General features: G+C 36.9%; 3 protein-coding genes across 5 annotated transcripts in view; 1 reads left to right on the forward strand and 2 right to left on the reverse strand.

The window, feature by feature from the left end:
* LOC311086547 (low-density lipoprotein receptor-related protein 8-like) overlaps positions 1–7374 on the reverse strand; it is a 79160-nt gene extending 71786 nt beyond the window's left edge. Inside the window, exons 1-2 of one of the 2 annotated variants that reach the window (XM_084119478.1) lie at positions 7235–7374; positions 6587–6718 (exon numbers count right to left, since the gene is read on the reverse strand). In XM_084119478.1, coding sequence (XP_083975604.1) covers positions 6587–6718; positions 7235–7301 — 199 coding nt within the window. In that variant the 5' untranslated portion in view covers positions 7302–7374. The remainder of the gene's footprint in view (positions 1–6586; positions 6719–7234) is intronic. The other variant, XM_084119479.1, reaches the window with a different exon arrangement.
* Positions 1–14568, forward strand: part of LOC311086549 (uncharacterized protein) — a 29339-nt gene extending 14771 nt beyond the window's left edge. The window contains exons 2-4 of one of the 2 annotated variants that reach the window (XM_084119482.1): positions 11618–11856; positions 12962–13079; positions 14026–14568. In XM_084119482.1, coding sequence (XP_083975608.1) covers positions 11671–11856; positions 12962–13079; positions 14026–14048 — 327 coding nt within the window. In that variant the 5' untranslated portion in view covers positions 11618–11670 and the 3' untranslated portion in view covers positions 14049–14568. The remainder of the gene's footprint in view (positions 1–11617; positions 11857–12961; positions 13080–14025) is intronic. The other variant, XM_084119481.1, reaches the window with a different exon arrangement.
* Positions 14569–14890: 322 nt separating this feature from the next.
* ebna1bp2 (EBNA1 binding protein 2) lies at positions 14891–21228 on the reverse strand. The gene is made up of 9 exons (XM_084119480.1): positions 21038–21228; positions 20792–20875; positions 19888–20063; positions 18563–18686; positions 17719–17808; positions 17559–17634; positions 17349–17436; positions 16553–16718; positions 14891–15397 (listed from the first exon to the last, which is right to left on the reverse strand). The coding sequence occupies exons 1-9, from the start codon at positions 21110–21112 to the stop codon at positions 15350–15352; spliced, it is 927 nt and encodes a 308-aa protein (XP_083975606.1). The 5' UTR covers positions 21113–21228; the 3' UTR covers positions 14891–15349.
* Positions 21229–21696: the final 468 nt, after the last annotated feature.

The following is a 21696-nucleotide window of genomic DNA, read 5'->3' on the forward strand; positions in this document are numbered from 1 at the left end:
AAAAGGAGTTCCTAGAACTAAAATCGTTCCTAGTTCCTGCGGTGCGAACACGCCGACATCCGGGTACTTCCGCCAATAGTTCTAGGAACCATGAAAAGGTTCCTCCGGTGCGAAAGCCCCTACTAGCATATTGCATAGACAAAAAACACTGCGACATTTCTCAAAATATCTTCTTTTGTGTTCCACAGAAGAAAGTCATTCAATTTTGGAACAACTTGAAGATAAATAAACAACAGAATTTAAATTTTGGGTGAACTGCCTGAAAAAAACCTGATCATTCACAAACCATCATGATTCTATCACAGCCATGAGCAAATAACACAAAACCCCCTATATTTACAGATTTGGCCCATTCAGATGATCAACAATGCGAACTGTCTGTATGCTAATATTAGCCAATAACAGGAGCATATACATATAGAAAATCTTAAAGGTACAGCAAAAAGCAGGCTGTTTGAAGTCAACATAATACAGGTACGTGTTTCAACTGAAGCAGGATAATCAGAGACAATGTGTTTTGCATTACATTAATGGGAATTTGAGGGTAAAATAAATTGTCCTAAAAATAATGCCGCAACATTAAACATCTTAAGGCTCCTAATAGTAGACTTTTTTAAAATAATGTGCACCACGTTGTGCACAATAAACCAGGAACATGCATTAAGAAAGTGTAAATTGTGATTTCATGTTCTAAATGCTAATTATAATGAGAGCATGAGGGTGGAAAATGGATATGTATATTAAATTATATAACTGTTACAAGTGCAGAACCTTCACTATAATTATATGTGGTCTTTAAGCAAAAAACATAAAAAGTCTAAGCTATATATAATATAATCATATGGTTTAATTTCTCAGATGCTCAGAAGGCGAAAGGGTTGGAACTTGGTAATTGCCTTTTCAGTAAAGTTAAAATGATGGGGAACGTCTCCTAACTCTGTAATAAGAATGCAGACATCCCATGAGCCTTTTATCATTATTAGGATCTTTGCTCTTCGCAATCTTCTACAGAAATCCTTCAGAGACGCTTTCTTTTAAATAAAATTCTCTTATTTCTCAGTCCGCTCTGTTTTGAATAACTCCTGTTTTCTTATTCCCTTTCATTCTCTTCAAAACATCAAATCTTACGTCTTACTCTCCTCTGGTTTTGCTCTTTTATTCTGCTGGTCCCTACATGAGTGGGAGTCTGCACACAAACAGGGCTCGCACTCAAGCCAAATACAAACGTTTTTTTGGGGCTGGGTTTCGGTAGATGGAGGGAAAAGCCTCTTGAGGTGCCCACAGATGGGGGCTACAGCTGTGCTGAGGGCGTGTGGGGTTGCGGTGCTATAGTGATAGTAAAAGGGCTGTATTTCAGTATCACCTGCCATACGCTATTAGTTACAGTGTATCACTGGACTTCTTTGTAAGCATTGATTCCTGTGAACCTGTTTGAAACAGCCAATCAGTGCCGTTAAATTTCACATTCAGGATCGTTTGGAAATGCTGTTTTTCTGACGCAGCATGAAACACAGAAACGCATATGAACGTTCACAGTATGATTGCCACTGAGTCTGAGACGAAGGCAGCCTTCCTGCCTCCTCTGTCGTTATTGTTCATACAAAATCACCTCCCAAAATTGGCACAGCTTTAAAATACATTAAAACACTTTGCTCTTGACCAAAAGAGAATGCTCATTTCCGTATACGCAACACGTATGGTGTGAAAATGTATTGTTTTATGAATAATTCTGGCTGGTTTCCTTCCCCTTGGATGATAAAAGGAGGAAACTAAAAGGAGGAAAATATGGGAGAAAATTTTGAGGGAATTAAATAAAAAGAGGTGAATATGTTGGATCAACAATATTGGCACAGCTCAACACTTTGTTTCTGTGCCAGTTTTTAGTGGAACAAGGTGTTGAAATTTGGATCAGGATCAGGATCAAATGGCCATGTGTCCAGTCATATCGGCAAAAAATCTGATAAGAAAAAACTTGAGCAAGTATATTACTGAAGAAATTACTATAGTCTACCGTATGGTGCTTCAGGAACCAAAAACGTGCCAAAACTAGTAATAGTGATAAATTACAATGTTTTTGTATGATAAACAACTATGGGTCATTCTCGCTGCTTGCCAAGTATGCATTATATTATCATCTTCCAAAAAGAAAAAAAAACTGTAAAATTGTGAAATATTCTTACAATTTAAAATAACTGTTTTCTATTTTAATAAATAAAAATAAATAAGTTATTACTGTGATGGCCAGGCTGAATTTTCAGCAGAAACATTTCTTATTATCACACACATTTGAAAATGGCTGCTGCAAGTTCAAAAGAACAGCATTTATTTGAAATAAAAATCGCTTGTAAGTAACATTATAAATGTCTTTACTGTCGCTTTTGATCAGTTTAATGCATCCCTCTGAATAAAAGTATTAACTTCCTTAAACAAAAAATCGTACTGACCCCAAAGTTTTAACAGTAGTGTATATACATATTGCTGTAATGACAACTCTCGGAGTGTTTGGCATGGTAATGGATATGACAACGTGACTGATATGTTTGGTCTTGGCAGAATAGATCTGCTACGCTGCTGCTGTGAGCAAGTAAGACATGCTGCGGCTGCTGTACAAATTAGCATACATGAATTATCCGTAACAGATCTATACAGGTGGAGCTGGGGAAGATAAAAGGTTCCCTTTCAGTCGGGTAACGTTAGACTTAGTCGATCGTATACCGACTGTATGGGATAACGCCTAGTGAGCCCATATAGTCGGTATACGATCGACTAAGTCTCTGTTCCCTCCTTCAGGGAACGAGGGTTACATTGGTAACCGAGACGTTTCTAATAGGGATGTCCCGATCCGATCACATGATCGGAAATCGGGCCCGATCACGTGGTTTCAGACTCGATCGGAATCGGACGTTACCTCCCGATCAGGACTCGGATATATATGTATATATATTCTCATTATTATTTAACACATCTATAGTTATGCGGTGGCACAGAGTTACGCCGGTTTCACACTGCACGCGTTAGCAGAGCGTAAGCAGCGCAGGAGCAGTGCGTATGGTGAGCAGGAGCAGGACACGCGCGTTTTGCTTTCACACTGGCAGCGTTTGTCACGCGCGGCTGAACCGCGGGTTGTGTACAGACAGAGTAGCCTACTCTATAATGGATAAGTTGGCATTGCTTTATTTCGTTTTCAAATACATTTAAGAGAAAATACTTGTCAAGAAGCTTATTTTATTAATAATTTCATAAATATAACTTTTGGTTCATCTTTGTTTTTATTGTTCTGGCAACAAGTTTGTTTTTGGACATTTGTTTTCTTTTTAAATTGATGTTGGTCATTTGATCGACTGTTTAAAACACAATAGATATCATCAATGCACTTTTTGGATAAAACTGCCGTGTATTTTGGCCATGATCAATGCATATCACTTTAATTCAGCGTAAGCGGCGCAGCAAAAATAGACTCTGCGCCGAAACGATCGCGGCACTGCTGCTTCTGCTCCTGCTACGCGCTGCCGCGCCGCCTCTGCGTGCGGTGAATGCTCTAATCTGTTAACATGGGCGCCGAAAAAAATATGCGCTGCACGCTCTGCTAACGCGTGCAGTGTGAAACCGGCGAGTGCAGCTCCTAAAAGCACATTACTGGCTTTGCAAACACTGTGGCACTTTATTTTTTTATTTGTTTACATGCCTGCTGGGTATTTTAAGTTGAGGTGCTATTTGTTTATATATTAGACTTTTTTTTATATTTACTGTTGCACTAAGTCCAAAAGTGAAGAATTTATGTTATTTATTACTTGATTGTTCAAGCTACCTCAAGTGCTCTGTTTGTTAACAGAGTTGTTGAATGTTAAATTAAGGTGAATTAAATAAAAAATAAGGAACATCCTGGATCTGTTTTTTGCTCTTCTTTATTCTTTTTTTATGTATTATAGAAGTATCGGATCGGGACTCGGTATCGGTAGATACTCAAAATCAAATGACTCGGACTCGGACTCGAGGGCAAAAAAACCTGATCGGGACATCCCTAGTTTCTAATGCTAACTAAGTATTTGAAGGTTGAGCAACTCATTGGCTACTGATACAGCAGGAACCAATCAGCTGTGCCCAATAGAGAATGATGTGATTGTAAGCAGATTAAGAAAAGAAGCCTGCACCATCTAGAGTTTCATGACAGAATTTATATATATATATATATATATATATATATATATATATATATATATATATATATATAATATTCTGACTAAAAAACTGAGCAAGCTGCAGAAATCACTATTACTGTACTCTACCATATGGTGCTTCGGGACCCAAAAATGGGCCAAATGTAATAATAATACATTTCTATGTTGGATTTTTGACTAAGACATTTTTGTTTATTTTGTGTACACTCGATGATACGCAAAGTAAAGGTCCTAAAGCAAAGCCGCTTCTATACCAAATGTGCTGCTTATCACAATTATCACTTCTGACGCTATTTACGCTCTTAGTTTCATATTAATAATTTCATACTGCAGAAATACAGTTCAGCACTCAATAAGCCTGACAAATATGACTCATCTTCATGACACATGATCAAACAACTGCATCTGCACTATGGAGAGGGCAGGTCACGAATCATTTTAATCAGGAACACAGCACACGATTCTACGCATACGCATGGCCTTGTCATGCATTAGAGGCGGATGTATAGACAGTGTGAGGATGTATCTGTTGGATTTGACATGGGGGTTGGGATGGTGGTGTAAGGGGGAGGATAAAAGGGGCACGGGGGGAGGGGGGGGGGGAAGGACGGAGGAGCATCAGGGGAATCCGTTAGGGCGGAGGTCAGCTCTGTCTGTGCCAATAGTTGTTGGAACAAGGTGTAGAATTATAGATCAGGAATCTATTTATCTGGATGTAATGCCAGAAATTCAAGCAGGCTTTTAAATAGCTTCATTTTCACTCTGTTCTATAAAATAAATATAAATAAAATAATAAATATATCACCTAATATTGTAATACAGGTTATTGAATAAAGTGGAGAAAAAAAACCATTTCCTGTTATGACAGATAGGATCCCACATGGACGTGTTGCATTGCTTGGATACAATAACTTCAGACTGCATGACTGCCCTTTGTTGAGAGCAATTGAAGGAGCAGTCAAAACAGTAAACTCAACAGGCGCATGATGCGGTGACACATAAACTGCTTAAGAAAACCAGCACTCCTTTTGGCCTGTCTTCAGCTTAGAGCCACTAGAAATAACCCGATGCAATGAGGCAAGACGCACTTGATAAAAAAGGCTAAAAAGTTGCTGTACAGAGCACATATGCATGGATTGTTCTTGTACTGCAATTAACCACCTAATGAAAGAATGATGCATGAAATGCCTTGCTGGATGAATTCCACCGTTTTTGTTTGCATAGTTTATGCTCCAAAAACAGTCAAATCAGATGCAATAAGTTTAAAATGGGGGTACACTTTAGGTGCTCTTCCACTGCGTCATATGACTCGACTCGCCTAGCTTTACTTTGGATCTGTTTGCTTTTCCACTGTAGTATCGCTTCAAAGTGGGTGGGATTATAGACTGACAGTTATAGTTGTGACGCTGGTAGTGACGATTCTCTCTGACCAATCAGTGATCTGCAGTGTTTACACGTCACATTTTAGTATCGGCTCGCTTGGAACCTCAACCGAGGTGTTCAGTTACAGTTACTCTGCATTAATGAAATACCTATGAAATAAAGTGTGTGATATTGGTATTTGAACATGCATACGGGTAATGGTATTGCTATATATACACTACTGTTCAAAAGTTTGTGGTCAGTAATATATTTTTTAAAGAAATTAACACTTTTTTTTCCCAGTAAGGAAGCATTAAATTGATCTAAAGTCACAGTAAAGACATGTATAATGTTACAAAGGTTTTCTATTTCAAATTAATGCTGTTCTTTGGAACTTTCTATTCATTAAAGGATCCTTAAAAAAGTATCAGTTTCCATATTAAGCAGCACAATTGTCTGATTCCAACATTGATAATAAGAAATGTTTGTTTGCTTGGGCATCATGTGACACTGAAGACTGGAGTAATGATGCTGAAATCACAGCTTTTCCACCACAGGAATAAATTAGATTTTTAAAAAATTTATTCTATTAGAAATCAGTTATTTTAAATTGTGATGATATTTCACAATATTATTGTTTTAATGTATTATATTTATCAAAAATACAGCCTTGGTGACTTATTTCAAAAACATTAAAGAATCTTACTGACCCCAAACATTTGAAAAGTGGTGTATATTGTATACATGTCTCTACATTTACAAGAATCGACATTTAACAAATATTCTGTGAAGAATAACTGGAGTGAAGAGTGTGACAACTACAATCCCCTATTACTCCAATTCGCAAACGTGAAAATAATTTCAAAAGGCGTTTGAAATAATTGATTATAGCTTTTGATGCTAATCAGTTATTATTTGAAAAGCTCAAAAGTCACTCAAACAAAGAAGTAATGCTTTGGTGGGAGGGCTGATTTTGACATCTCGTTATGCACGGCTGCTGTTCTCACACACACACACATGTGTCAGTGAGAGTAAACGCTACTCACGGCAGTTCTCCTCATCGCTGTTGTCAGAGCAGTCATCATCATCATCGCATCTCCATATGGTGGGAATACATCTCATGTTGTTACACTGAAACTGTCCATCCTCGCACTCCGTCTCAGTGCCAGTTTCGGTACCTGAGAACGACAGTGAAGAGAATTACAGTCGTGCATTTCCTCTTCTAGCCTACTCAAACCAATATAACCTGCAACCATTACATGAAAGGAGAGCAATATATCTACTACTGCACAATAACACATTCCTGAACCGAGCAAATCCAAACACAATGTGACCAGCAATTATGTTACTACACGCGCACTTCAATGAAGCCATGACAAAGAAAACGAAAAAAAAACACACACACTCAAACCTTTCTTTCTTTCATTCCTATTTGTTTCTGTTAGGATGGGTATGAATATAAAACAATAAATCCATGCTGCCACATCATCAACCTTTAATATTTTACTCGTGCAAACTAGATTTTTAATCAAGTGTTGTGTGTGTTTATAGAAATGTGTAAACGTAAGGCTGCCCGCGTAGAACAAGTGTTTAGTCTCGCGCATCCACGAAATAACCAACACAGCATCATTCACACAGTCTATTAAAAACGCTGATAATTTCATGTCCGGAAAAAAAGAGAAAATACAACAAACCTTTTGCTAAGTATAATTCCGAAAGTAAGAAATGAAAAAATAATAATTTCCCAATTGCTGTCCACATTTCCGAAACGGGTTGGAGTGTTCATCCACAAACAAAAGCGTGTCCGGATGGCGTCGCTCCTTCACTGAATCTCCAATAGATTCACTGGCAATTTGAATCAATGACGACATCAAACGTAAGCGAGTATGAATAACTGCACTGAAGGGTAGTGTGCCATCAAACACTAATTACTAGATAGAATATGAGGCATGATGGAATCAAAACAATAACAATCATGGTATTATTAATATTGTAGAGATTTTTTTTTTTTAATCATCATTTAAAATCTTTTACAAGTTCCCCAGTTTTATTTATTTATTTATTTAGCCAGCCAGTATATATTTTATATAAAATAAATATTTTTTATTTATTTGAAATATTATTTACATTTACGTCTTTATTATATATATATATATATATAAAATGTTAAAATGAGTGGTTGGTCTAGAGATTTTTGGCAAGACTAATACATTTCATTGTATTTATTAATTTGACTGATGCTAAAGTGACTAAATTTCATTTAATCTAGTTTTGCTGTGAATTTCCAAAAAGATACATTGAAAACAGACATTGAGTGCATGGACAAATAAGGGTACGTTTACACGACAACGATGTACTAAAAACAGGAACGTTTTTCCTTTGCGTTTTGTGTACTGACAACAGTGTTGTCAAAACGATCCCGTTCACACAGATCCCGAAACAACTAAATGCTGTATTCTGCTGCCAGGCCAGTAGTTGGCGATGTCACTTTGTAAAGATACACTACGCGCCTATAGACCGAACACGTAAAACGCATGCACATTGACATCACCGTTTTCAAAAATTCGGGTTATTGTAGTTTGTGTTTTCAGGCCTCCAAAACGCTTGTCGTGTAAATGAACGCCCAAAACGCATAAAAAGTCTTTAGTTGAAAACGGTGTTGTGTAAACGCCCCGCCCCCTTAGCCTAAAAAATCTCATGAAACATAGCACCACCCCTCCGGTACATGTGCATATCCTCAAAAAGCGAATCACCCTGAAGCAATATACAGAAAGGAAGCAAGGCAGAAAAAGTATGAGATGATCAGTTTTTAAATTGCATTAATTATAACCCTTATTAGGATAATGGGGTTAGGTGACCTTGTAAAAGAGTTACAGTAATATATATACTGCATCTGTGGCACTGTGCCAGCATGAACAATTCTGTCAGTCAAAACTAGGCCAGAGCGACCCTGACAGGATAATCAGTCATTTTAATAGCAGTAAGATGGGGCTGAACTCAACCCCTCCCCCGACTGCTTAACTGTGAATGTAGCCAACCACAACAAAGTATTCAAAGGGGAAAAAAAATGGACAGGGGCAAAGACCCTATTGTCATGAACCTGGCATGTACCCAGATTATGTAAACTGGCAGCAGGTGGCTGCCAATCCACTTTAGGGATACACACAAAATGCCACTGAAAGAAAATGTAGAACAAGTTTTAAAAAATGTTTGAGCAGATGCTTTAAAAAAAAGATACACCTAGATACACATGTATTCAAATAAATCATGTGATGTTTTGTCAATTAATGAGGAACAATTCTGCATTGTGTGAACTAGAGTAAGTGAAACCAAACTGAAACCAAAAGACTGGATTCGGTTACCTTTTTAAAACTCTAGCTGTGATGTAACAGAGGAATTAGATGAAGATGTCATGATTTGAATATTCAGGGTTGCCCGATTGCCCTTTCCCAAAAAAATAACCAGACAGTTGACGGCACCCACTGACTTCCATATAGTAGCCTATTTGTTTTCCTATGGAAGTCAATGGGTGCCGTCAACCGTCTGATAACCAACATTGTTTAAAATATCAATGACCTATCGAACGGATTAGGAAATGTTTTACCACCATTTCCAATCCGATTGAAATTTCAATCCGATTTGGCCAATTATTTCCGACTGACGTGGTTACATGTGACTTCCGACTGTGCTACTCCGATTAGGCTACAAATTGCTACAAATGGATTATGGGGTCCATAGTAAAATATTGTAGGCCTACATCAATCCTTGTTTACAGTTTTGTTTTCTTTCACACATTATGGAACATCTGCCTTGACTAGTGGTCAACACAAACAATTAAAAATTTCAACAAAATCCACTTCCGATATCGGAATTCTAATTGACAGAACATCTGAACAAAAGTTTGCTATCTAGCCTATATTTAAAAAATGGTAAAGCTTATATTTGAGCTTCTTCATTGTACTTGGAAACACTCTTTTTTTTCAATTTTGGTTTTGACTACCACTATATGTCAGATATTTCTAAATATTATAGGTTACACCAGCAAACATTGGTCCGACGGCAACCTCGTGTCCCTGCCAAAAATAGTCGCGTTAGGACGGCATAAATCGATATGAATAAATAAATAAACTATAGGCCTATCTATTATGTAACACAGATACGTCAAAGACGTCCGTTCAACTTTCATTTTGGAACTATTTTTCAACCATGACGGGACGTGTTGGAGGGACGTCTTTTCAACGTTCATTAAACGTTTGGTGGGACATGCACAATTGTCCAATTTGTTGAATATAATATGAAAAGCTTTAATTTCTGTAAGTTTGTTATAAATGTGCTTCTTGTGGTAAAAATTGCAAGTCAAAAGTATTGTATTTGAATAGTCGCACCTGGCTTTAGGGGAATCCCGCAGAGTCTAGACGAGCATGAGAAAGTTCTCTCACGCCACTTAGCATCACGTGACGTGAATCGTTTCAGCCAAATGTAAGAGTTTAGAGGACACACCCCTGCAAATGAAATTTATTCAAATGAGACACATTTATTTGATATTTCAGTGATATTGATATTCGTGTCTTTGGCGATGGCAAATGTTTCAGCAGCGGCACCGAATGATCGAATAACGGCAGGGAAAGCCGCGCGCACTCCGAAGTGCGCGAGATGCCGTAACCACGGCTTCGCAGTCCTGTTAAAAGGCCATTCGGGAAAATGTCAGTTCAGGCAGTGCGTGTGCTGGAAGTGTGCTCTCATCAACGAGCGGACGAAAATCCTGGCATCTCAAAGACGAATTAAATCCGTTCAGGGACACGAGTCACCGGCTACCGACCGTCCCGAGCAGACCGCTCTAGCTGACAGAAAAACGGGTAATAATAGTTCAACTAACGGAGTGAGCGGAGAAACCGACTTCAGCGCGAGAAAGGGTAGTGCTCTCAATGCGCCCGTTAGTCGACAAGGCACAAGTGATCAAACGTACACTGACCTCCGCGGTCCGGTTAGCTCGGGCGCGGTTTACAGTGATCTGAAGGCACCCGCGGGACCGAGCGGCGCTCTTGGAGGTTTGTGCAGCTTTAAAACCTTAATGTCTAATTAGTACTTATTTTATTTCAACTATAAACTTTATGTTTAAATAGCCTAGTGCAGGTATGCCGTCACTTTGTAAGCCAACCGGCAGTGCGCATCACACTGGTTCCCTCCACAAAAACCCAATAGGATTTTCCCATAGGCTTCGGATTATCGCTAGCCTGAAGTGCTAAAATGCTAACTGTTTTTTTTTTTTTTTTATGTTATTTTTTTTATTCAACTTTCAGAAAAGCATACAATTGACATTAGTCAATTATCAAGCTACCTACTCGTTTCTGCGTTTTGGTTTTGGCCTACAGTGATGTCATACCTGCACCACTCTATTTAACCACTAGGCTGCACCAATGTATATCACTTAACCAGCGACTCTAAGTACAGCGTGTTTCTAAATCTGTAACTGTTAATAAAACATAATAGACCAGAATAATTATTGGAAACATTAATACTATAATTAAAAAGGGATCAGTATAGTTTACATTCCATGTACAATTTCATATAATAAAAATCAAATTAATCAAAATCTAATGAACTTTTCATGCATTGCAAATACACTTTATAGTATTATTGAAAATAAATACATAAATAGGAATTTTTACTTTAAAAAAGACTGTTTGTAACCTAATCAGGGTTCATGCGAGTCCTTAATATGTATTATAAATGTCTTATATTCAGTTTGATCACATGTAGGGTCAGAAAAGACTTAATTATATATTTAAAAGTGGAGTTAATATGTACTACATTCCAGAAACAAACAGGCATTGTCTCTATGAAGAAAAGATGATTGGCTGACTCTGTAACTGTAAGGCGGGACTTCCGGTCTATTGGCTGTATAGTCTCATCCATTTAACTTTTTATTTGCATAAAATTAGCTATTTTTTGTTACATGCCAAAACATTTTTACAGTGTAACGAATACATATTCTAAGCATTGAATGATGTGTGTAAATGTTTAAAAGTTATTTGAAAGCATAACCGAGAATTGTATAATACTGGATATATCCACAGATTCACCACCTTTTCCTGGAGAGTACAAAATTACAGAGGCATACCCTGGGCAAATGTATCCAGCAGAGATGTTCGCAATCCCTCTTCCCATGCACCCGCAGTACACGGACCGATACATGTTCCCGGCGGTGCTGGTGAGCCTGAGACCACCTGCACCAGGAGCCTTCAGGGAACATGTTGGATTTGTTCCCTTTCCACCAGGAGCACTGTCTTATCCACTGGAGAGTCGGGAATTGCAAGTATGTTCCACAGGATTGTTCTGCAGTGGCACTCATGAAAATGCCTACAAACTATCACGTTCGTAATCACAATGTGAGAGTTAGCACAAAATTTGTAATGTGACTTAAGTCTTTTGATACACTACCATTCAAAAGTTTAGGGTCAGGAAGATTTTTTTTAAAGAAATGAATACTTTTATTCCTTAAGGAGGCATTAAATGGATCAAAAGTGACAGTTAACATTAATAATGTTACAAAAAGATTTCTGTTTCAAATAAATGTTCTTTTAAACTTTCCATTCATCAAAGAATCTTGGAGAAAAGCGATCATGGCAAAAATATTAACGAGCACAACTGGTTTCAACATTGTTAATAATAATAATTGTTTCTTGAGCAGCAAATCATCATAATATAATGATTTCTGAAGGATCATGTGACACTGAAGACTGGAGTAATGATGCTGAAAATTCAGCTTTGACATCACAGTAATAAATTACATTTTAAAATATATCCAAATAGAAAACTGATATTTTAAATTGTAATATTTCACAATAGTACTGTTTTACTGTATTTTTGATCAGATAAATACAGCATTGATGAACATAAGAGACTTCTTTCAAAAACATTACCAACCACAAACTTTTGAATCGTAGTGTAATTATTATATGTTTTATTATTACACTTACATATAACTTTTTAATCTCTTCACCCAAACTTTTGATCAAAGGGCTTCACTGTCACAAGAATACTTTGGGCTGCTCTCGCTTCTAAGAAAAAAAGAGAAATTATGGATTTTTCTTATTATGTCTATTTCTTATTCCCCATTATCTACAGTCGACTTACAGTATGTGAGAGGTTTAAAAAAGAAAAAACTTGAAACCCCAAAGCTAGTTTAACTTATTTGATGTCCTTTTTCTACTAAGTTCATTTTCCATAATCTGCAGACGACAGTCCTGTAGCGTCAGGCCACAGCTGAATAAATCTAACATTGGGGAAGAGTGTAAATCAAGAGGAAGATCATGTTTATCAACATTTGTTAGTTTCAGTCAATTCCAGATTTTCACACCAAACCCTGCTGTTTATGCTAAGTCTGAATGTCCTGTTGTTGTTTGCTCAATGTTCCACAGTATAATCCGTACCTCCCATATCCAGGGCTGAGAGATGAACGTTCCCAGCATTCACAGTGTCACATGAACGGAGAGCAAGGGAGATCTGAGGTTCCTCCTCAAGCTGGAAGTGTCCCAGGTATTAAAGATTAAAACATGTATTATGTATTGTTGATTATTCTGATAATACTAGGGGAAAGGAAAAACACTCCAACTGACTGTATCTTTGCATGTATAAGATCTGCAGTTACAAAGCTCATAGTGTCCCACAGACCTGCCTAAAACACCTCAATCGAAGTTCATATATTACTTCCTCAAACGTCTACGTCAATGTGAAATATTAGCATAATGCTCACCCAAAGGCGAGGTGAATTGGTGAATTGAATTGTTGTCATCATGTCGTGGAGACGCTAGGTTTGGATGCAAAAGCAAAATCCCTTTGTTTGGCCTTCTGAAAACAGCTATAAACTCTGAAACCTGCCATTATAAGGGCTGTTACATTTCCAACATACACCTGAGGTCTTTGACCAATCACAACGCACTAGGTCAGCGGGCCAATCAGAGCGCTCTGAGCTTTTCGGAAGGAGGAGCCTTGTAGAAACGTGAATATAATCAGAGCGTTTCAGACAGACTGGAAATCGAGGTGCTGCAATAATGTTCAGAATGGCATTAAAGCACGTTAACCTATTATTCCACACCCAATAAACTAAATAATTAACTTTTAAAATAGCATAATGTGGCCCAATATTTTTTTCAGTATCAATATATGACCAGTTGTTGGCTGCATGTATAACAACAAACTTAAATATCACTAATAATCAGTGATTTTAACTGTTCAGCAGCTAAAATATTATGGATTATTTTGATGACAGTGCATGATATCTAGCAAAACCTTGTAAAGAAATACACACTACATATTTTACAGATTAAAAATATATAGCCTACATGTTGTAATACATTCAGCTGGTGTCGTTTTTAATGACAAAAGAATTTCTTTGGTGCCAGAGTGGGGGAAAAAAGGTCAAAACTTTCTTCTAGTTTTCCATATTGTTCATACAGATGTCCGTTCTGCTTCCTCAATACAGAAAGCCAAGTTGGTGGTAACTAGGAACCAGATGCTGTGCATGTTGAAAGTCTTTCCTCAAGGAACACACCCTGAAAAGATGAGCCCTTCAGTTTCTCTTCGACTGATACCACATCATTTGTATAACACATGCATTCAATACATCCTTTTCAAAAATAGTTTTCTCATATTCCTTTTCTATTATCAATAGCAGTTACGACGCAAGTTCATTACAGTGACATGTTGTATTCATGATTTTCAGAAGATACAGCTGAAAGCACTGCTGTCTTTGTTCCAGTAACAGTTCCAAGGCAACAGTTTGACATTTGTTTTTACACTACAGTCGATTATGGTATCAGTCTTCATGTGTTGTTGTGCAGTTTTTGAACTTGACGCCTATAATTCCAATAGATTCGATTGGAAAGTTGAATGTTAAAAGCAGTTATGCTTGATATTTTTATATATTTTGTCCTGTTGTTTAGACTTTATAATGAAGTAATGATGTTTAGGATGTTTTTCCCCAAATCTTTAAAAATATTTAATGAATAAACGGTTCCATTCTGAAGATTCACTGTCTTTCTGATTTCGTAAAACTCAACCAAAGCGGCTCTCGACTCTTAAATCAGTATTTTCCACTCTGCATCTCAGAGATCCCGTTTGTACTCTTGAAAAGAGACATTAAGATTCCCAGGATGAACATCTCACTTCATTTGCTTATCTGAACCCAGACGGCACAGGAACGACACCGTCAGAATACTACAACCAGGACCAGTGAGCAGATAAACTAATTACAATCTCATGAATATTAATGTGCTCCTCTGGTACAGAGCATTGCTGAATGTGAAACTCAGATCCAGCGAGTGCCAAATTCAAATGTGTGTACAGAATGCAAGCAGTATGTTTATTCCCATTGTGAATACAAACATCAGTACGAAAAGAGAGTACAGCTTGCTGGATCAGGACCTCTAGGTAAAACTAGTTTTACAGTCACTGTTTGTTCGTCTCTTTACATAAAAAAAAACATTACAAGGGCAAAATAATGTAAATCTATGGTATACTTTTCAGAATTATGTTATGGTGATCATAAATGGTTTCCAGTGGCACCATTCTGAAGGGTTTTATTTATGGTGTTAACATTAGTCTGCTAAATACAAACATTTAAAAAAATCTTCGGAAACAATTCCTCTCAGGTGACGAAGTCTTTTGAAACATACACAGGTGTTTGACAGGGGAAAAAAGAACAGAGCCCTGACTTCACCGAAGTAATAAGAAATAGAGGAGATTAAAAAAAGTCCTTTTAATGGCACAGTCCATTTCAGTGAGAGCTACTGATGGGAAGATACAGCTCATTTGCGTGCCTTCATTTTTCTCCTCGTCTCCTTCCCTGGCCGCTTCTATAGAAAAAGAAAGAGATGAAAATGTGGAGTCTTTAAAAATGTTAAAACGAAACAATAGTAATTAGGCTACATCTACATTTGAAAACTTTTTCTACACGTTTTGGTCTTTCACCCACACAGACGTGTTTTTGTCCTGCTAAAAAGGAGCGTTATGGAAGCTCGTTTCCGCCACAGAAAAAAGAAAAAAGGTAATAGCGACTTTTTATCTCAAAATCCAGACTTTTTCTTCTGACGAGATATAAAGTCAGAATTGCGTGATATAGTCACAATTGTGAGTTATAAAGTCATAAATTGCGAGTTTTTTTTTTTTTTTTTTTACCTCCGAATAATCTTGTTGCTCCGAAAATGGTTTTATTCTGTGGCGGAAACAAGCTTCCATAGCTTTCTGAAGACGCTCTGCCAAGTGGATAGATTTAAAAATGCAGTGTTCGCGTAGTGTGGACTGTGAAAACGACAATGCATGTTTAGTCATGTTACACATATTGTATCAATGAATATCCATGTTTATACCAGTATGTGCCTGCTATGCGCTATTCACTTGAACTGTTTTGCTAAAAATAAATGTTACTTTGTACAATCTTCATTACATTCCTGCAAAGATGACTGACAAATTTACTCGCAACAAAACGTGAGGACGATTGTGTTTTACACCATACATGGGCTAGTGATTGAGAGAGACCTGGACTCACCAGGAAATAGTGAGATATTTTTCCTAATAAAATGAATCATCCAAAAGAACAGCATGAGAACTTTATTGTCTTTGGCCGGTTGCATAAACTGCTTAAACTAGTCTTAAAAGTTGGTCATTTTTGTCTTCAAGATTTTTTAAAGTCTGTTACATAAAAAGGTAGATTGGTTTAACATGAATAGGAAAAGAAAGACTGATTACTGAGATAACTTGTTTAACTGCTAGCTGTTCAGACTAGTTCTTAAGTGACAGTCGTAACATAGAGGCTAAGATTATGCAACAGGCCCCGGCCTCTCGGTGAACTTTTATTATGTTTTACACTAAGATAATTTTAGCATTTTCTGACATTTCAGTGTGGATGAGAAACGTTTGGAAAACGCTTGAAAATGCTGGTGTGGACAAAAACGTCATTTTCAAAAGTATCTGGATAAACAGATTCAGCCTAAAAAAAACAAAACACTTACATTCGTCTTGCCTCCTTTGCCGCCTCTTTTCCCACCTTTCCCGTGAGCCATTCTGGCCTTGAATCCTGAAACGTCATCATGGCTGTCTTTGGTGTTCCATTTGGTGCCCTTCTTCTTGCCCCCAAAGCCAAACCTCTGATCCTTGTATTTCTTCTTAGCATTAGGACTAAAGACAGCAGGACAAACATTTAATATCAAATAGATAACAGGGCTCCAGACTGACTATATTTAGTTGAGGTCGCACTGGTTGCCACCACTACGTTGCCCAACTGATAAGAGCTGCAATTTCTGTAGCATATGAGAAACATCAAACGGCAAACACCATTTGAGCTGCGCATTCAAATTCAGTGCTCAAATCAAACAGTGCTGATGTGGGAACCAGGAGAAACAATGTGCCATAAACGAAAAAGATATAGAAGGCTTTCCAGTCCACATATCACCAACAATCACCATGAATTTAATGTAGTAACGCTAACTGTAACCATGGTATTATGGCAGAAATAGTCGAATGTTTTTACAGTATTCATTGAGAGAAATTCAAACACTTTCAAGTGCTTCAAAGTTAGTCTGGAGCCATACATACACACACATATACATACACACACATACAGTTACAAAACGTTGCATTTAAGCAGCATTTAACTAAATATTTTGCCATAAAATGAAGACCCAAAGTAATGCCTCTGAGGTCTTTAAATCAGTTCTTTGTATAACCTGTTGAAAAATAACCTCAATATACAGTTTGAACAGCTGAATTATAATACTACTAAAAACAGCAAATATAGTCATTGCTTACTTTTTTTTGTTTATTTGCTTTTTTGCTGCTGGCCCTTTCGGTTTCGGATCTTGATCTCCTTCCAGGAATTCCAGTTTATCTGTCATTCCTGTAAGACAAACAATGAGTGAAAATTGTCTCCACTAGTATAAGGAATATAAAACTTTGCTCAGATAACCTTGGTAATGATCTGTGATTAAGTGAAAACATGTTGCTCTGATGAAAATGTACCTTTCTGATATTTCTTCACAGCTGACAGCATTGCTTTCTTCTGTTTCTGCCTGTTCTGAATCACCTGTGTCTGAACCTGTAGAGCCAGAGATTTAAAACAAATGTCTGTCCGGCACCCAATAACAAACCCTAAAAACATAATTTAAAGAGAAAAACTGACCTTTTTGCCATATTTCCTCTGTTCTCTGAGCTTCTTGGCCTTTTCTGACTTCTCCATCGCTGCTTGCTTAATAAGCAGCATTTTCCTAACCTGTTACAAACAAACAAACAAGAACCTGGAAAATTTAGATTATGAATTGACACTGACAGTGAATTTTAATTCATCCGTCTTGGATGAAGATTTGCGTCCATTGATGCCATTATTATCTGCTCAATGTCGGGGGTCTGTAAGATTTTTAAAATGTTTTTAAATGATTAATGCTTTAAAAGTCTCTGATGCTCACCTAGGCTGCATTTACTTGATCAAAATACAGTAAAAACAGAAATATTAATACAATTTACAATCGCTTTTCTATTTGAATCCATTTTAAAATGTAATTTATTCCTGTGATGGTAAAGCTGTATTTTCAGCATCATTACTCCAGTCTTCAGTGTCAAACGATCCTGAAATCATTCTAATATGATGATTTGGTGCTCGTTTCTTATCATCAATGTTGAAAACCGTTGCTTAATACTTTTGTGGAAACAGTAGCTATGCGTTAATTAGCAAAGTTGCTCATTTTACTTATGCGCAAAATTGGAATTTAGCTCATTTGCAAATAAAGTGCTGTTTCCATCCCATGTGTTCAAGAGAACAAAATTGTCACAAAACATTTGTAATAGAAATGGAAGTTGCTGCAATTGGGGAAATCACTGTGGCTCTTTAATCACAAATGACTTTTTAAAGCTTGCCTATGGGATTGAGAGACTATTGGCTCTCCTATTCTCATTGTGCAGTGGACAAAACATATCTATAAAGCAGAGTTGCCAAGTCAACAGACCAACAGTTGTGCTCATTCTCTTACCTTCTGCATGTGCTGATCGGTCTTGGCCATCTCTGCAAAGTAATCTTCTGGTCGCTTGGTAGGAATCTTGAACTTATGCAGCTTTGGCAGCGCCAATAAAACAGTTGCTTGGGCCTGTCTGTAGCTGTAACACAACAGTTAACAGTTATAGGGATAGTTCACCCCAAAATGAAAAATTCACCTTCATGTCGTTCCAAAGACTTTCATTAATTTTCAGACCACAAATGAAGACATTTTAATGAAATCTGAGAGCTTTCTGTCCCTCCATTGACAACTACACAACTGACACTGTGATGCTTCAAAACGTTCAAAAACGAATCCACATGAATTGAGCGGTTTAGTTTCTTTTTTACTAAAGAAACATGATCGCTTTATATGATGAACAGATTTAATTAAGGCTTTTATTCACATATATACGTTGATCTGTGAACATGAACAAAAGCTCAACCGAACCTGCTTGACGCAAGAGAATGAACCTTATTGGATCCTGCAGAAGCTCAGGAGTGGGCATCCGCGATTTGCGGTGTGTTCACTCACTACTCACTACTCCTAATGTGTGTACACTAACTTAAAAGGTTAAAAGCAAATTCCAGGTATGGGTTACCACACTTGGCCTTCACGTCATTTACTTTCAAAAAGTGATTTGCTCTATTTTGATTGCTTCCGTAGACATCAGTGTTTATATCTGAACTATAAACTTTTATCCCAGTACTTCTGTGATCATTATGAATATCTGTAACGCATAAATAACGATACTGTGTGTTTGAAGACTCTGTTTCATACCTACGCATGACAACTGCTCTCTCTGCCTCAACGCAGATCTGAATGTTCCGGTGTGATTTTGCCAAAGGTTTATAGACCAAGCCGAATTGTTGTAATTTAGGAAGGAGATCGCATGGGTGTTTGAAACGAGATTGTGATTTTAACGATTAATCGTGCAGCTCTAAAAAATAGTTAAGTTTAAAATCTACACCAGCAGAAGACCCTAAATGATCACAGGCATCTGATCAGACATTTTGTTTCCAAATAATATAAATAGTATAAAATAAGTGTTAATTCAGAAATTTTGCATGCATGCTGGCTGCTATCATTAAATTGAATCACGAATATAAGAATATCATCTATAAGCCCCCCAGCTTTCTAGATATCAGCATCTGTCATTAAAAAAAGAAATGGTCTGTCAAGAATTAAAACTGTGGTACTCTCATAAACGCATGTGATTTCCAAATAGGGAACATACATAAATAAGGTATAACATCATATATACAAGTACACAAAATAAGTCAAGCTGCATTCCTTGTTCTACATGACCAAGTTACACTTACAAATACATCTCCCTCTGAAAGTCATCCTCTGCATTGATGTCTTCACCGCCTTCTGATTGTTGTGCTTTGCCCTCTGCTTTTGCTATGAGGTCAACAGCTGGGAGGTTGGTGAGGTCAAGCCTTTCAGCCCATGGCAGGCTCCTCTTAAACTCAGCGAGGCATTTCTTCAAACCCTCCTGAATGAAAAACATTGATTATGGGGTAGATTTTTCAACAAATCATATACTAAGCCTATAAAACCTGTATCTGTACAATAATGTCATATTTGATAGATGAACATTTTAGTATCATTCTAAAAATGTCCACCTTCAGGTCATAGTAAACATCTTTTTGCTGTGAAATATTTAAAGATTTTTATAAAGTAAACAAGAAAAACTTGCCTTGTTAGCAATATTTTAATACTAAGATTTACTGGACTAATGCAACTTCGGTAGGAATGCACCAATATGAAAATTTTGGCCAATACCAATAATTATTTATATTTCAAACTTAAAGCCGACGATAACCAATGAATCTAAATCCAATTTTTTTATTTAATTTTTGAGAGCTTGATTACAAAAACAAAAGTCTCACAATAAAAAGCTAAGTCCCAAGCACACAATTATAATGTTCCCATTATAATTGTATGTAGCCTATATGACAAGACTATAAAGCACATAATATCATACTGTATGAGCCATAAAAGCCTGATGTATCAAATATGATACAAAACCTAAAACACATGCAAGCTTTTTTATTTGTTAATATTCTGTCAAAAGATTCAGTAAACAAATCCATTTAAAATGTTTGTGCCTATTATTTCATGTCAGATTTTACATGGTATTACATACAAATGATGTGAGTTATTAAGTGTTGGTCATATGTAATGTATGTTAATGTGTAAAAGCAGCTCTGGTCAACTCACCACATTGTTGATGGCTTTCTTTGGCTCAATCAGAGGAACATTCATTCCAGGTTTAAGCAAACCCTTGGCGAAAGCTTCTTGCAGCTGATCAAAGAAAATTAGATGACACAAATGTGTATTAAATTACGCACATGTATACTTTTTATTTCTTAACCACTGGTTGTGTTGTTAATTCGTACTAGCATGAAATTGTGTTCTAATGTAAAACTGCCTAAACAAAACACGTGAAATGCACTATACTCTCACCTCGTCGTCTGATAATTCCTCATCGTCTTCGTCAGAATCAAGCCCCAACTGGGGATCCTCATCTATTTCTACCATAATCAAATAATATAGAACGGAAATGAGACAAATAAATACAGTAACAGAGGACTTCACAGCATCCAAACGCTTCACGTGTGGAGAGCACTGCTTCTTGTGGGTGTGCGGAATATTATAATCCTGACGGAAACAGAAAACGACAAAGAATGGTTCCGCCGCTGGGGGACTTGCTTTTTTCGTATTTATTGTAAGTTTACGGCATACGTGCATAATTTATAAGTTTATATTAATATATGTAACAAAATAACAAACGTTTAAGCCCAAGAGTTATTTAAATGTCTGGAGCCCCCTCAGTATTCAGGTAAAATAGGTCAGGGGACGTCTACTGCAAAACCATCATTATATGAACAAATAGCCAAATGCTCTTTTTAATTATATATATATATTTATATAATTTAAAGCATGGCATCATAATACATGTATAAAATGCGTGTGCTGTGTAAGCATTTTAAAATAAATCCATCTTGATAGTTGCTCATGAGTGCAGTTGCTCGATACTTTCAATAGGGCGAATTCAAGTAAAATGAGCCACTTGTTGTTAAACGTGTAATTTATACTTTTCTTTATTACTTTTGTAAACTTTA

The sequence above is a fragment of the Abramis brama genome (genome assembly GCF_963993115.1).
Source record: "Abramis brama genome assembly, chromosome: 7".
Taxonomy (NCBI): Eukaryota; Metazoa; Chordata; class Actinopteri; order Cypriniformes; family Leuciscidae; genus Abramis; species Abramis brama.